General features: G+C 40.5%; 1 protein-coding gene across 14 annotated transcripts in view; it reads right to left on the minus strand.

The window, feature by feature from the left end:
- Window positions 1-12,926, minus strand: part of ppp1r9a (protein phosphatase 1, regulatory subunit 9A) — a 360,829-nt gene that overhangs the window by 220,923 nt on the left and 126,980 nt on the right. For all 14 annotated transcript variants that reach the window (XR_015757182.1, XR_006311674.2, XM_043689929.2 and 11 more), the window contains exon 3: window positions 4,181-4,301. Coding sequence is in view for 12 of the 14 variants with exons in the window: in XM_043689929.2 (XP_043545864.2) it covers window positions 4,181-4,301 (121 nt within the window). In the remaining 2 variants the exon portion in view is untranslated. The remainder of the gene's footprint in view (window positions 1-4,180; window positions 4,302-12,926) is intronic.

Raw genomic sequence — 12,926 nt, forward strand, 5'->3', positions numbered from 1 at the left:
TCTAAGTTGAGATTTCTCCAGTAACAGGAAACTCTCTTTCAGAATCCAATCTGTTAAAACTCCTCCGGACCTTATTTGACTCAATAAGACCATTTTTCATTCCTGTAAACTCTAGTGGATAAAGATCCAACCTGTTCAACTTTTCTTCATAAGCCCTTTATATCAGGAATGAGTCAAGTGAATCTTCTCAAAATTACTTCCAACACAATTTTATCCTTTTCCAATTAAGGGGACCAAAACTGTACACAGTACTCCAGATTCAGTCTCACCTAAGTATGATAGAATTGTAAGTGTATAATTTCCCTATGTTATATTCCATTCCCCTTGCAATCAACATCAACGTTGCATCTGCCTTCCTAATCACTTAATGTATCTCCAAACTATCTTGGCAATTTACATACCACATCACCCAGATTTTTGTGTACCTCTGAGTTGTGCAATATCTACTTCATTTCCATTTAAATAATATACTGCTTTTTCATTGCAAAAGGGGTTTTTGGTTGGGGTAAGGCAGATTTTAATTATAATAAGGCAGGAACTGACCAAAACAAAACAATCTGGGAACAGTTTGTTCAAGATAAATCTGTAGCTGAGGTGGGAAAAACTAAAGGCCCAACATGTTGCTCTTAAAGGGAACAAGTCCAAAGGACCCTGGACATTTAGGAATATTCAGCATTAGATAAAAAGGAAAAGAGAGATATATAGCAGGTACAAAGAGAACAAAACAATAGAGGCCTTAGAGGAGAATAGAAAGTGCAGGGAGAAATCTGAAGAAAAGCAATCAGGAGAGCAAAGATGAAGACCACTGGTGAACAGTACAGGTGGTCAAGATTAGGAAGGATACGAAGATTAGGAAGGATACCATCCTACAAGTTGATCGTGAGGAAGAGGAGTGCCCATTAGGGACTAAGGGGAGAAATGTGTGCATGAAGCCGGAGGACATTGGTAAAGTGTTAAACAAGTACTTCACACGTGTCCTTGATTGGGAGGAGGAAAATGCAAATACAGAACTCAAGAAGCTGAACTGTGAAGTTCTTGAGCAATTTGCTAGAAGCAGTGAGGAGGTTTTGGCAACTTTAAAAGTGGACAAATCCCAAGGTCTGAATGAGTTTCATCCCAGTCTGCTGTAGCAGACGAGGGTGAAAATAACAAGGACCCTGACCCAAATTTTTTTAATTGATCTTGCCATAGGAGAGGTACCAGAGGTCTAGGGAAAGCTAATGTGCTTTCACCTATCAAGAAGGGTATTAGAGGCAGACCAGGGAACTATTGACCAGTGAATCTCGTATCAATGGCAGGGAAACTATTGGAAGAAAAAACTGCAGGAGAAAATTAATCTCTATTTGGAGACAGCGTTTAATCAGGGATAGTCAGCATGGCTTTGTCAGAGGGAGATCAAACCTGTCAACTCTAGTTGAATATTTTGAGAAAGTGATCAAGTTTGTCAATGCAAGTAGGGCAGGTGATGCAGTTTACATGGATATCAGCAAGGCTTTTGACAAGGTCCCACAAATGGAAACCGATAAAGAAGGCGAAAGCTCACAGGATCCAGGGTACCTTGCTAATTTGGATCCAAAACTGGCTTAGTGGCAAAAGACAGTGTGGCAGTAGAAGGCTGTTTAAATTTCTGGAGCCTGGTATAAAGTGACATACCGCAGAGATCAGTGCTGAGTCCTTTATTGTTTGTTATATTCTTAAATAATGGAGGTGAAGATGTGGGGTGATTAAAAGCAAATTGTGGATGACAGAAAGATTGGCCATATAGTTGACAGCAAGAAGGTACAAAGTTAAAAATCACACAACACCAGGTTATAGTCCAACAGGTTTAATTGGAAGCACGCTAGCTTTCAGAGCGTCGCTCCTTCATCAGGTGGTTGTGATCACTTGATGAGCGGCACTCCGAAAACTAGTGTGCTTCCAATTTGTACACCCCAGTCCAACACCGGCATCTCCAAAGCAAGAAGGTAAGTCTTAGGTTATAGGAGAATACAAATGGATTGGTCAGATGGGCAGATCAGTGGCAGGTGGAATTTAATCCTGATAAATATGAGATGCTGCACTTCAGAAAAAGGCGCGAGATAAAAGGATTATTCAATAAATGTCTGGACACTAGGAAGCTCTGAGGAACAGAGGTATTTTAGGATGCTTGTCCACCAATCCCTGGAGGAAGCAGACAGTTTAATAGGGTAGCTAAGACAACATCCAGGATGCTTCACCGCATAGATTGTAAGAGCAGAGAAGTCATGTCAGAACTGTACAGAACTTTGGCCACAGCTGGAACTCTAGAAATATACGAAGGATGTAATTGTACTGGAGGGCAAAAAGGGGATTCATCGCATTTTTACCAAGATGGAGCATTTTAGCTATAAAAAGAAGCTGGAAAAACATGGGTTGTCTTCTTTGGAGCAGAGAATGATGAGAGGGGAACCTGATAAAAGTATATAAGACATGAGAGGTATGGACAGGGTGGATAGAAAGCAGCTGATCCCTTTAGTTGAAGCATCAAGAATGAGGGAGTACACTTTTAAAGCAAAAGGCAAGAGATTTAGAGGGAATTTCAGAAAAAAGAACCATTTCACCAGAGGGTGACAGGGATCTGCAGTGCACTGTCTGGGAGAGTAGTTGAGAGGGTAACCTCACAACCTTTATAAAGTACTTGGATGAATATTTGAAGTGTCATAACATTCAAGGTTATGGGGCTACTGCTGGCAAGTTGGACTGGTGTGAGCTGTAGCATGTTTTTGGCAGTACAGACTGTATTGACCAAAGGTTCTTTTTATGATTCTATGAAACTGTGACTATACAGTGAAGGTACACTTGACATGATTTCATCACCTTTGGTTTCAGATACTATCTATAATTTGATTTATAAATTCTTGTAATTCTGCTAATGTTTTCAGGATCAAAGGTGAGTTACCAATGGACAGGCTGAAACATCATACTAATGGATGGAGGTGGACAGAGGTACAAACTAACAAGCAGCAAGAAGCTTGAAGCAGCAGCTCGGAACATTCTGAAGGAAACCAATTTTCACAGATCACAAGTGGACAACACTACTGACAAACATACCACAGGCTCCATCAACCTTGGAGGTGGTGAAGGGAGGCCACAGTCAAAGGCAAGTGTAATGAATGGACTAATTTGTGTGCTACAGAAAGTTAGGACAAAAACAGCAAGGTGTATTACAGCATCAGTGTCCAGATTTTGCTCCAGTAGGTACATAGGTGAGAAAAATATTGAGATGCAGGTTTAAAAAGACACAAAAGAACAATTGATGAGATATAATGCAAAATTAAGGTGAATTTTTGCCATAATACCGAGGGTCAACACCAAAACTGAAACATGACAAGTGCCTACGAGGGATGGTGGAGTCAATTTATCGTAGATATTCATAGAATTATATATCCTTGCCTCTAACTTAGGGAAAGTATTCCAGAGCTTGGAACCTCCATTTATGGAAGTGTTAGGCACATTGCCAAGTGTAAAGCCCTTGAAAACATAAAACTGTCTTCAATGAAGGTATCTTGTATCTCTACGTCAGCTTTAAATGGGACTGAATAGTAAACCAAATTATTTCAGTGTACACAGACAAACCAGATGTATGAACCTTAAAATGAATCACTAACCTAATGAAGCTACACAAGAGAGATACCTGAATAAGCACTGGAAAGAGAAGGTTACAGACTGAGTTAAATATTCCTACACCTAGAAATCAGGACAAAGTTCTGGCATTCTATCACATTCAACCGTGAAACAAGAAACTGGCAGGGCGAGGGAAGTGTCATAAACACACTGATTCTTATCATGACAAGACCAGGAAGAGAGTGGAAGATCACAGTTTCTAACCAGCTTCAGTGATAAGTGCAAAGCATATTATCTTATTCATGAGGACCCATTTCTTATGGATGCCAGGTTTGCCAATTTGGTTAATTTCATATGACATTAAGAAGTTGTTGAAGGAAATCCAGAACTAGCAAAAACACAAATGGCCACCTTTTTGTAGGAAGTAAGTACGTATTTAACTCATTTTACAGTGTATTTACTTGTGAGTTATTTGTAAAACAATTGGGTTAAACTTCATTTATTTCACACTCAAGGATGTAATTCTACAGAGACTACATTTTTGTGACTCCTATAAACAACATAGAAGTACCATCTTTTCAACTTCAATTTCTCTCACCTGTTATCTCTTTGAGCTGCTCCTCCCTCTGTAACGGTCTTGACAAAAATTCCTAGTTTTTCTAATCCTGCATCTGCTCCAACTCCCATTCCTATAATACTGATGCCGAGACCATCTTCATCTGCAGAGTGAGACAGTAAAGAAATAATTTGGTATGGAGACAGAGATAAAATAATACACTGAAAACGCGAGCCAGCACTGCAGCAGCATCTTCACCATTATTTATGTTTAACTAAGATTTGTGGGTAATATGGAAAAATAATACAAAATTCAGTCAGGCTAAACTACACTGATGCTTACTTCCATGTTAATGTATTCAACAGGAAAGGGGCTATGAACAAAGCTTTTTTAACTGGATAGCCAATTACACAACTGAGTGAAATCAGACCAAAATTCATTTACCACCCCCTGAGAAAAAGAACAGGAAATGACACCACCAACCCAAAGAAACCCAAACATATAAATAGAAAGCAGGAATCATCAGCAGTGCTTCATCTGGAGGCTCACTAAAGGTGTTACCTAGTATGGTGATCGAAATGAACCTTCCAGTTCAGCAAGCGAACCTACATCCAGAACCTCAACCTGAGCTACAAATCTTCTCAAAACTTGCTAAGACCAAAACGGAGCCAGAACCAGAGGTGGTGACACTTGGAGGTGTGACGCAAAGTTTATAGATAATGGAGTTAAAATGTATTTTTCACAAAAGCACACTGGGAGATGGTTTTCAAGTACAGAAGGCTAACAGGTTTACTTAATAAAGGCAGGGGAGAGGGGGATAGAAACTATGTTCAGAGGGATAGCAACAATATCTTGATAGAAGAGAACCATTTACAAAAATATCTGGAATTGGAGCCTGACAGTAGAATTGCAGCCATTAGTAGTAATAGCTTAAATGGAGAAGATGCAAATAGATTTCACAGGTAAGATGGGGTTGGAAAGAAAATACAAGGGTTATTGGAGGAACAAGAAAGCAAGATTCTTGATCAATGCTGGGGCAGAGGGAATAGGAAAACACTCATGAGTCAAATGAATAGATGGTTAGAATCCTATACCCACAAAAGTGGATAGTTTAAATAAGTCTGATAGCAGTTGATATGATCCGGCCATATCTGATGAAAGTTAATGAACTAGTCATTATGTCAGATATGCTCAAGTCTCCACTCGCTGGAAATGGGAAGATCAAAATGGATCCTGAACTACAGAGGAACAAGGGTCCGTTGGGGTAATATGCATCAATGGTGGAGTTATGTAAGTGATTATACAGATGAACTCGTGAACTATCGTGGCAAATGAAAGCCCAAAAACAAGGCAAATGGATTTAAAAGCAAGTTTGAAAGTGCCTTTGGAGGATGTTGTTTGAACACTGGGTGGAATTGTCAGTGTGTCTTAAACATTGTTCTATTAATCAGACTGGGACAGGAATTCACAAACATTAAATGCAAGATGTGAAAGACTGCATGGGATGATTGGGAGTTTCAGATGTTGACTGGGATAATTTTAAGAGCCAAGGATAAGGAAGAGGGGGAATCTCTGAAATACGATCAGGAGAGCTTCCTTGATTAGTATATGTTTGGTCTTTCTAGAACAAAGATAATGTTAGATCAGGTGCTGGGGGCTAAGTGTTAATGGGAGAAAATTTGGGCAAAATCAGTAATTATATCAAAGTTTAGATTATTAGTGAAGAAGAGTAAAGGGCAATCTAATATATACAATTCCAACAAGACACTAGGTGATCCTTAAAGAAGAAATGCTTTAGGTACAGGTTAGGTTGATTTGAACATGGAGATAAAGACAAAGGAAGCAAAACAAAGCATGATGAAGGGGACAGAGATATGATGAAACACAGAAGAAAGGTGCATGAACCAGGTCAAATAGCATAGCTTGAAAGGAAGGCAAAGTAGAAAATAAAACTGGTAAAAATAGTGTAAGAAAAGGATGGCAGCAGACAACATAAAAGAGAATACAAAAATCCTCTTTCAAACTTTTAATTAGTAAGCAATAAGTAAATCAGAAATGAAAGGGTCCTATTACAAAACAAGAAGTGAAATAAGCTTAAAGGAACAGGGCAAGGCTGGAATACTTAACTTCTTTGTTTAGCTATCTACTAAGGAAGAGAAATCTGATCAAATATTAGTCGAAGCGGCGATCATGGACGTATGTATGAAAATTAAAGAGGTGGCAGTATGGAAAGGTTGGTTATTTTTAGCATAGATAAGTCATTTGGTCTGGGTGGCTTGTTTCCCAGGTTTCCAAAGAAAACAGGGATGGAGATAGTGAAAGGACTTGCCACCTTTCAATTCAGTCACAATGTAATGGGGTGCCACAATATCGAGGAATAGCATGTGTGACATCCTAATTCAAGAAAGGGTGTTAAGGCAGGTTAGATCACATGGAATACAGGGAGAACTAGCCATTTGGATTCAGAACTGGCATGAAGATAAAAGACAGGGTGGTAGTGGAGGGTTGCTTTTCAGACTGGAGGCCTGTGACCAGTGGTGTGCCACAAGAATCGGTGCTGGGTTCACAGCTTTTTGTCATTTATATAAATGATTTGGATGTGAACATAGGAGACATAGTTAGTAAGTTTGCAGATGACACCAATATTGGAGGTGTAGTGGACAGTGAAGAAAGTTACCTCAGAGTACGCTAGGATCTTGATCAGATGGGCTGAGGAGTGGCAAATGGAGTTTAATTTAGATAAATGCAAGGTGCTGCATTTTGGAAAGACAAATGAGGGCAGGACTTATACACTTAATGGTAAGATCCCAGGGAGTGTTGCTGAATAAAGAGAGATTGGAATGCCGGTTTATAGTTCCTTGAAAGTAGAGTCTAAGGTAGATAGGATAGTGAAGGAGGCATTTAGTATGTTTTCCTTTATTGGTCAGAACATTGAGTATAGGACTTGAGAGGTTATGATGCAGCTGTACAGGACATTGGTTAGGCCACTTTTGGATTATTGTGTGCAATTCTGGTCTCTCTCCAATAGGAAGGATGTTGATTAACTTCAAAGGGTTCAGAAAAGATTTACAAGGATATTGCCAGGGTTTGAGCGCTTGAGCGAGAGGGAGAGGCTGAATAGGCTGGGGCTGTTTTCCCTGGAATGTCAGAGGCTGAGGGTTGTTCTTACAGAGGTTTATAAAATCATGAGGGGCGTGGATAAGGTAAATAGACTTAAGTCTTTTCCCTGGTGATGGGAGGGAGAAGAGTCCAGAACTAGAGGGCATAGGTTTAGGGTGAGAGAGGAAAAATTTAAAAATGACCTAAGAGAACTTTTTCACAAAGAAGGTGGTGCGTGTATGGAATGAGCTGCTAGAGGAAGTGGTGGAGGCTGGTACAATGACATTTAAAAGGCATGTGGATGGGCACATGAATAGGAAAGGTTTAGAGGGATATGGGCCAAGTGCTGGTAAATGGGACTAGATTAATTTAGAATATCTGGTCAGCATGGGCGAGTTGGACTGAAAAGTCTGTTTCTGTTTTGTACATCTCTATGATTGTAATAAGTACAGGCTTGTTACTTTAACCTCAGTGGTGAGTAAGGTTTTGGAATCCATTATCAGAGAAGAGGAGGCATAAATTTGTATAGAGTCATCATCTTTGATGAATACAACTGAGTTTTTTGATGAAGTAAAACAGGGTGAAACAGTGGCTCAGTGGTCAACATGGCTGACTCACAGCGCCAGGGACCCAGGTTCAATTCCAGCCTTCGGTGACTGTCTGTGTAGAGTTTACACATTCTTCCTGTGTCTGCGTGGGTTTCCTGCCAAAATCCAAAGGTTAGGTGAATTGGCCACACTAAATTGCCCATTGTGTTTAGGGATGTGCAGGTTAGATGCATTACTCAGGCGTAAATGTAGAGGAATGGTTCTGGGTGGGTTATTCTTCGAAGGGTTGGCGTGGACATTTTGGGCCAAAAGGCCTGTTTCCACACTGTAGGGAGTCTATGAATCCACAAGTTGATGAAGCAAATGCACTCGATATTGTCTCCAATGGATTTTAAGAAAAAGAGTTTGCCAAAGTAGCACATAAAAATCTGATCACCAAAACATATGTTGAGAGAATGGGATAGAGCAGTTGTCATTATATATGTTTGTTTTTTTGAATTGGAGGGTAGCATCCAGGGTTTTCCCAAGGATCAGTGTTGGGACCACTGCTTTCTTTGCTATATATAAATCATGTACAAAATATGGAGTTAAAATTCAATATTTGCTAATGATACCAGAAATGGAGAAATGACAAGTGGTAAGAAGAACAGGACTGCAAAATGTACAGAAAAGTGGCAGATGAAATTCAATATAGAAACATTTTTGGGGATGCATTTTGGCAGAAGTGATGCTGAGAGGTAATATTTACTTGATGACACAATTATAAAGAATTTGCAGAAACAGAAGGGTCAGGATATGCATGTTTACTGATCTTTTAAGGGGACATAACATATTGAGGGAATGCTAAGCAAAGTACATGGGATCTTGAGCTTCATAAATAGAGGTATCAGGTACAAAAGAAGGGACATTATGCTGAATTTTTATAAATCTCTGGTTAGGACACAGCTAGAGTACTGTGTCTGGTTCTGGTCGCCACGCATCAAGAAAAATGTGAAATTCCTTGAGAAAGTGCAGGACAGACGTACCACCAGAATGGTTACAGGCATGGAGATTTATTCTTATAAGATGAGGTTGGAAAATCTCAAGTTGTTCCCATTTGTGTAAGAGAGATTGAAATTATGACAGACTTATACAAGGTAGACAAAGAAAATCTACTACTTTTAGGTGACAATATAAAGTTTAGCAGACAGAGATTCAAGATTAAAGTTTCAGTAAATGAAAGGGACGATTACATTTTTACATTGCAAGTGGCAATGACGTGAAACACCCTGCCAACGAAAGTGCTGAAACAATTAATGACTTCAAATGGAAATGTGTTTGGCACTTGGAAGAATCAAATTTGCAGGTCCACAGATGGAGTAATGGAACTAATGAGAATGAGCTCAATGGGACCAAACTATCTTCTTCTGTTCCATAAACAACTGTATGGCTCTTTGGATTGCACATGTTACCAACAAGTTAGCCCAAACCACACTTTCAACTCAAAAACAGCTTTTAGCAGTAATTGCTCAAAACACCCATGATGTTTGTGGTCAAACTGGTAAGCACAGGCAGGCATGTATCTCAATGGCTTGCATGTGGAAAGAGCTAAGCGGTCATGCAGCTGAGACAGGAAGATGAGTGGTGGTTGCATGTTTCAGCTCCTATTTTGCAGGCTCCTTATCCCTTGTGAATGACTGTTCTGTGGGTAGTGACAATGAGACCAATACTGGGGGAGGTACCAAAGTACCCTCATCATTTCAACATGATAGCTTTTCATGTAATTAGAACATTTAATACAGGATGAAGTTCATACTAACCACAAAATTTCAACATAACTTTCGTGATTTATATACATCATACGGGTCATTCTGCTATATTGCATGTTTCATCAGCATAAATTGGCTATAACACGACTGAAGAATTGTGGATATTGTTTGGATAACGCAAACTTTCTATTGACCAGCGATAGCGATCTTCTACAGCATGATTTTCTATAGCGGTTTTCCATAGCACTATTTTCTACAGCGCAAGGTTGCTGAGGAATACAACTGTCACATGACAGCAGAATTTCCTGAAGGTAGATCAGTTCAATTGAGAGACAAGATATCATCACTTATGAGCTAAGATTGCCATGCAAAGAATCTTTGCTGAAGATGAATTAGTTTCAGTCATTGAAATTCCTATTTGACAATAATAAACAAAGATCAGATTAATCAAGTGTTTGACACAATGAAACAGAAATTAGATAGACATAAAAACTGTTGTGGTTCTGTTCACTGAGCTAGGAATTTGTGTTGCAGACGTTTCGTCCCCTGTCTAGGTGACATCCTCAGTGCTTGGGAGCCTCCTGTGAAGCGCTTCTGTGATCTTTCCTCCAGCATTTGTAGTGGTTTGAATCTGCCGCTTCCGGTTGTCAGTTCCAGCTGTCCGCTGCAGTGGCCGGTATATTGGGTCCAGGTCGATGTGTTTGTTGATAGAATCTGTGGATGAGTGCCATGCCTCTAGGAATTCCCTGGCTGTTCTCTGTTTGGCTTGTCCTATAATAGTAGTGTTGTCCCAGTCGAATTCATGTTGCTTGTCATCTGTGTGTGTGGCTACTAAGGATAACTGGTCGTGTCGTTTCGTGGCTAGTTGGTGTTCATGGATGCGGATCATTAGCTGTCTTCCTGTTTGTCCTATGTAGTGTTTTGTGCAGTCCTTGCATGGGATTTTGTACACTACATTGGTTTTGCTCATGCTGGATATCGGGTCCTTCTTTCTGGTGAGTTGTTGTCTCAGAGTGGCTGTTGGTTTGTGTGCTGTTATGAGTCCTAGTGGTCGCAGTAGTCTTGCTGTCAGTTCGGAAATGCTCTTGATGTATGGTAGTGTGGATAGTCCTTTGGGTTGTGGCATGACCTCGTTCCGTTGTCTTTCCCTTAGGCATCTGTTGAGGAAATTGCGCGGGTATCCGTTTTTGACGAATACATTGTATAAGTGTTCCTCTTCCTCTTTTTGCAGTTCTGGTGTGCTGCAGTGTGTTGTGGCCCTTTTGAATAGTGTCTTGATGCAACTTCTGTGTGTGTTGGGGTGGTTGCTTTCGTAGTTCAGGACTTGGTCTGTGTGTGTGGCTTTCCTGTATACCTTTGTGGTGAATTCTCCACATAAAAACTAACTTGTAGGTTAGTTGAATTAATTTTGACCATGTTCTTGCTTTTTGAGATCTAATTCAGTAATGTCCTTTAAAGGAAAGGAATCTGGTCATTCTTACCTGGTCTGGCCGACACATGACTCCAGACCCACAGCAATTTGGTTAACTCTTAACTACCCTGTGAAATGGCACGAGAAACCTATACATATAAAGGGACTGTTAGGGATGGGCAATAAATGCAGGCCCAGCAAGCCACACCCATATCCTATGAACTAATAATTTAAGACAATTTAAGGCCACATTTGGAGTACTGTGTGCAGTTCTGGTCACCTCACTTTAGGAAAGATGTGGAAGCTTTGGAGAGGGTGCAGAGAAGATTTACCAGGATATTGCCTGGAATGGAGAATAGGTCGAACGAGGATAGGTTGAGAGTGCTAGGCCTTTTCTCGTTGGAACGGCAAAGGATGAGGGGTGACTTGATAGAGGTTTATAAGATGATCAGAGGAATAGATAGAGTAGACAGTCAGAAACTTTTTCCCCGGGTACAACAGAGTGTTACAAGGGGACATAAATTTAAGGTGAAGGGTGGAAGGTATAGGGGAGATGTCAGGGGTGGGTTCTTTACCCAGAGAGTGGTGGGGGCATGGAATGCGCTGCCTGTGGGAGTGGTAGAGTCAGAATCTTTGGTGACCTTTAAGCGGCAATTGGATAGGTACATGGATGGGGGCTTAAGCTAGGACAAATGTTCGGCACAACATCGTCGGCCGAAGGGCCTGTTCTGTGCTATATTGTTCTATGTTCTATGTTCTTGTCTTCAGGACAATGTAAAAAGTTGCACGTGATGGATTGGTCAATGATATGTCTAATCAACGACCATAATTCTATTTGTTTTAAAACAGTGATGGAAAAGGATAAACCAGATCTAAAAGTTGAAGTTCTAAACTGGAGAAAGGCCAATTTTGACAGTATTAGGCAAGAACTTTCGAAAGCTGATTGGAGGCAGATGTTCGCAGGTAAAGGGACGGCTGGAAAATGGGAAGCCTTCAGAAATGAGATAACAAGAATCCAGAGAAATTATATTCCTGTCAGGGTGAAAGGGAAGGCTGGTAGGTATAGGGAATGCTGGAAGGCTAAAGAAATTGAGGGTTTGATTAAGAAAAAGAAGGAAGCATATGTCAGGTATAGACAGGAGAGATCGAGTGAATCCTTAGAAGAGTATAAAGGAAGTAGGAGTATACTTAAGAGGGAAATCAGGAGGGCAAAATGGGGATATGAGATAACTTTGGCAAATAGAATTATGGAGAATCCAAAGGGTTTTACAAATATATTAAGGACAAAAGGGTAACTAGGGAGAGAATAGCGCCCCTCAAAGATCAGCAAGGCGGCCTTTGTGTGGAGCCACAGAAAATGGGGAAAATACTAAATGAATATTTTGCATCAGTATTTACTGATGAAAAGGATATGGAAGATATAGACTGTAGGGAAATAGATGGTGACATCTTGCAAAATGTCCAGATTACAAAGGAGAAGTGCTGGATGTCTTGAAACGGTTAAAGGTGGATAAATCCCCAGGACCTGATCAGGTGTACCCGAGAACTCTGTGGGAAGCTACAGAAGTGATTGCTGGGCCTCTTGCTGAGATATTTGTATCATTGATAGTCACAGGTAAGGTGCTGGACGACTGGAGGTTGGCAAACGTGATGCCACTGTTTAAGAAGGGCGGTAAAGACAAGCCAGGGAACTATAGACCAGTGAGCCTGACCTCAGTGGTAGGCAAGTTCTTTGAGGGAATCCTGAGACACAGGATGTACGTGTATTTGGAAAGGCAAGGACTGATTAGGGACAGTCAACATGGCTTTGCGCATGGGAAATCATGTCTCACAAACTTGATTGAGTTTTTTGAAGAAGTAACAAAGATTGATGAGGGCAGAGCAGTAGATGTGATCTATATGGACTTCAGTAAGGCGTTCGACAAGGTTCCCCATGGGAGATTGATTAGCAAGGTTAGTTCTCATGGAATACAGGGAGAACT

Source organism: Chiloscyllium plagiosum, unplaced genomic scaffold (assembly GCF_037043375.1).
Source record: "Chiloscyllium plagiosum isolate Xiang-an unplaced genomic scaffold, Cpla_swu_hap1 HiC_scaffold_5, whole genome shotgun sequence".
NCBI lineage: Eukaryota > Metazoa > Chordata > Chondrichthyes > Orectolobiformes > Hemiscylliidae > Chiloscyllium > Chiloscyllium plagiosum.